The sequence below is a fragment of the Engystomops pustulosus genome, chromosome 8, assembly GCF_040894005.1.
Source record: "Engystomops pustulosus chromosome 8, aEngPut4.maternal, whole genome shotgun sequence".
NCBI classification, from domain to species: Eukaryota; Metazoa; Chordata; class Amphibia; order Anura; family Leptodactylidae; genus Engystomops; species Engystomops pustulosus.
Genome location: NC_092418.1, coordinates 66163725 through 66168090, shown reverse-complemented (window position 1 = coordinate 66168090; position 4366 = coordinate 66163725). Strand labels below are relative to the sequence as shown.

Sequence of the window (4366 nt, the reverse complement as noted above, 5' to 3'; positions counted from 1 at the left end):
AGCAGTGCCCCCCCCCCCATCATGGAATTATTTATCATTCTGCAGACTCCTTGGGACAGTTATAAAACTTTATAGCTCATCATATTTATTAAAGTGGATTGACTGGAGTGGGATTGGAACATCTTTGAGACACATTTGGGGGTGAATGGTTGCACTAGTCAACAGAATAATAGATCTTAGATCTGTCATTTAGAGTTTTCTCTTCTGGTGACAAGAATTTCCCTGTGTGATTTCTTCATGATAAAAAGTTGCAAAGTCTGAAAATTTCAGCAAACCCAATGAAAAATATGTATTTGAAAAGGAATTTTGATAATTGGATAATGCATTAGGATAGGATTAGCATTATTGATCAGATAAAGGAATTATTGCCTAAGGTGCCCTGCAGTCATTTCAACCTGTTATACCCTAGACTCTTCCATGGAGTGCAGTGTTGACTGTAATGATCATTTTCAACATTTGTTTTATAATGTCAAGCTATAAAAAACACAAACATTTTGAATAATATATTACTTTATTTTATTTTAGGCATATTGCAATATCATTGTTTAATGCAGATACTGGACCCTCCTAAAAGATCCAATTCTTGGGTTGGAAGCTCCCCAGTCACTGTATCTCCTGTACTCTCCAGGTCTCAGGTAATACTGACGTCCCCTGTAGTTGGGCTCCTCATAGAACATCCAGTATCCATCATGCACATGGCAGGAGTGAATGTCATGGTAGCGGAATTGCTCATAGACATGAGGACAATCTTCAGTGAACTCCATCATCTGACCTGTAAAGTCTTCTCTCTCGTACACCCTTAGCCTGAATGGTCCACGATGCTGTGTTTCATATTAATAATTGTATTTGAGAATTAGTCACTAAGTTTAACATTGCTTTTTATGTTTTGTTTTCTTAAAATGATAAAAGTTAAAATGCTACTTTTCAATGAAAATTACAGTCAAATATAAAACAATTGTGAAAAGACTCACCTGTGGGGTTACACGGCAGGATCGAATGGAGTCATTGTAGCCCATCCACTGGTGGAAATCAGGATATTCTCCTCTTCTCAGGAAGTATTGATGTCCTCTATAGTTTGAATGTTCATACAGGATCCAGTTTCCGTTCTCCACTCGGATGGAATTGCACCGATTGAAGTATGAAGACAGATCAGCGGAGTCAGAGTTGCACTCATAAGTGCGACCCTGGAAGTTTCTGTCTTCGTAAAACACAATCTGTGGATAGAAAATATTTGTTTTATAATATATGTTACAATATTACACTATAACCTATAACCTTAAGTACTTTTATCGGCCTACCTTAACCATATTGACCAGAGATTTACTACAGGCTTAGTGAATTATGCCAGAGTTAGAGCCTTTTATATACCTCAAGCTGCTGATGTCTGCATACAATATAACTATGCTGACCACCTCTTAGCCTATACAAAATGTGCTGGTGTTTTATCTTCTTTTTAGCATGTGACTCCTCTTCTTTGACCTTTGAACTTCTTTTATCACATATAAGCATGCAATTCTATGGTTTGACTTGCATGCCGACACAAAACTTCTTACTTGTTCTAGAAAATAAGTATGACAGATTCTTTATTTGTTGAATAAAAAAACTTAATATACTGTATACTTTGGATTGTCTATTTGATACCAAGACTAAGTGTTTTGATATTTGTTTAGTGCCGCCTTTCCCCACCTATGTCTACTGGCTAAAACATATTCGTGTGCATGAGGCCTAACAGAGATTTAGTCTGGCTTCACCAGCTTTATTGGCAGGACCACATACAAATTAACATTGCCAAAGTACTTAGAGAATAGAGGATTTAGTGATGGGGGCATGGGCTGCAGGGATGTGGGGGATTGTGCTCCAATAGTTCATGATTGGGATAGGGTTAGGGCATTAGGGATACTTAGATCTGGCCCCCAGGGTCATAGATCTTTGCCATTGGCCAGTCTGTCGCTCTGTCTCACGACGGGGTGACTTCGTTTACACTGACAGAGCCACCGCCAAAGCCACAGTGCTCAGTGGCTGATAAAGCTATTGCTCTAACTTAGGTTTAATCTAAACTAAGATCTATTCATTCACCATTGCTGTCTCTATTATGTAATCTTGCTTTCATTCCAGGCCAAGACCCAGGTGCTTTTAGGTGGTGGTTAGCAAAAGGCTTTGTAGATGTTATTGCTAAATATGAACAGTTTGATATATAATGACTCATTGGACATCTTGCAGGTCATTTGCATACAGCTTTAGGACCTCATTGCTTGAGTTTACAGGCATCTAGAAGGACAATGAAGGGATAGAGGCAATGCTTTCTAATGTCAATACCTGTTATCATATGAAAGAGGAGATTCCTCTCTTGCACATTTCAAACATTATGGCTCCTAGTAGCATGGACGTACTAGATACATCCTTTGCCACTAAGGCTCCGCCCTGTGAGGACTTATGACAGTGAAAACGTCAGAGGGACACTTTCACCAGTTTTCACAACCTCTTTTTGCCATCACTTATACATTGTTTGAGGTTCCAAGTCGACGTTGGTGGAGTATTGGTTGCTGTGACAGCTGGAAGCCTATTTAAAGAAGTAGACTGTAATATAGTATTGTGATTGTATTGTACTATATTGTATGTCTTTTTATATGTTTTGGGGGTTTGGGGCATTTTTAGTGATTTATGACTTTATTTTTTTTATTGAATAACTTTTTTTTTTTACTTTTTCACTTTTATACCATGGGACATGAACAAGCAATCATCTGATTGCTTGTTCATGATAATATTCTGCAATACTGATGTATTGCTGAATATTATCAGTGTCAGCCTATACACTTGCATAGGCTGGCACTGTGCCAGTAAGATGACGTCACAGACGCCATCTTAACGGCAGTTCTTGCAAGTAACTCTGGGGTCCAGATCGGACCCCAGAGTTGCTATAGCAACGATCGGCGCCCCCCGAAAACGGTTCGGGGGAGGCGATCGTGGGGGAAAGACCCCCCAGATGCATGTTAGATTCTGCGGTCGTGCTGACCGCGGCATTTAACGGGTTAAGCACCCGCGATCGGAGACAACTCCGATCGCGGGTGTTACACTGGGGTGCCGGCTATCAGTCACAGCCGGCACCCCGTCTTTCCTGATGCCGATATATTGGACGCTGAGCGCTAAGTCACTGAGCTCAGCTTCCGATATATCGGACGCTGAGCGTTAAGAGGTTAAGGAGAGAATTTAAGAAGTGAATGTATAGAACCCACAAACATTATAATACAATCCATAATAATGCAGTATTCTAAAATATTATGTATAAAGTTGTGAAAATAAATAAAAACTAAGAAAAAAATCAAACTGAATGCTGCTTTCAATACCCTATTTATGCACAGGTGCTTTGTTGTACGAAGGAGCATGCAGCTCGTTAGAAAGCTCTTTAACCCCATGGCGCACCAGGACGTTACAGTATGTCCCTGGGACGTGCTATAAAGTCCTGTTTGTGGCACCAGCTCACGAACGGAGCAGGCACCAGAAGCAGCGACTGTCAGCTGTCTATCACAGCTGACAGCCTGCGCTAACACCCGGAACCGGCTCCGATCGCGGGTGTTAACCCCTTACACCCTTAACCCCAGGTGTTTGCGCTATGGATCGGATCCCCCGCGCCGCTTACCGGGGGATCCGATCCTCTTCTGGGCAGGTCCGAGGACTGGCATGTGCCCCGGAGCTGCCCAATCTCCCTGGCAGTCAGATCCCATTCCGGGTCTGACTGTAAAGTGTCTGAGCATGCGCCTGCATGCTCAGACAGTTTACACTGCTCTACAATAAAATAGAATTGTAGAGCAATGTATTAAACTTGAACCAGCGATCAGAGCATCACTGGTTCAAGTTCAAGTATAAGTAAAAAAAAAAGTGAAAAACACTAAAGTTAACACATCAGAATAAATAAAAAATAAATACATTAAAATATAAGCCCCTAAAATGTCACTTTCCCATAAAAACAATGAATAAAGTATGAAAAACACAAAACCACAACCCCCCCCTGCATATTTGGTATTGCTGCGCCTGTAAAAATCTGTATAATAAAACAGAATCATTACTGGACCTGCAGGGTAAATGCTGGATAAAAAAACCGCAAAACCGTTCCAAAAAAAGATCATTTTTAATTAATACCCTATAAAAAATGCTCTAAAAAGTGTTATAAAAATGTTATGCACTTTAAAATAAGCCCACTAAAACGAACAACTGTTCTCACAAAAAATAAGCCCCTAACTAGATTTGTCAGCCGAAAAATAAAAAAGTTATGCATATGAAAAGATGGTGATGCAAAAATGAACAAGATTTTCTCCAAATTAGATTTTATTCAGTGCAATTGAATAAAATACAAAAAAACCCCCACATA

The 4366-nt window shown here is 40.1% G+C and overlaps 1 protein-coding gene across 1 annotated transcript; it reads right to left on the bottom strand.

The window, feature by feature from the left end:
- Nucleotides 1-507: 507 nt before the first annotated feature.
- On the bottom strand, nt 508-1328 carry LOC140074550 (gamma-crystallin 1-like). Its single transcript, XM_072119531.1, has 3 exons — nt 1299-1328; nt 972-1214; nt 508-821 (listed from the first exon to the last, which is right to left on the bottom strand). Exons 1-3 carry the CDS (start codon nt 1305-1307, stop codon nt 546-548), a joined length of 528 nt encoding a protein of 175 aa, XP_071975632.1. The 5' UTR covers nt 1308-1328; the 3' UTR covers nt 508-545.
- Nucleotides 1329-4366: the final 3038 nt, after the last annotated feature.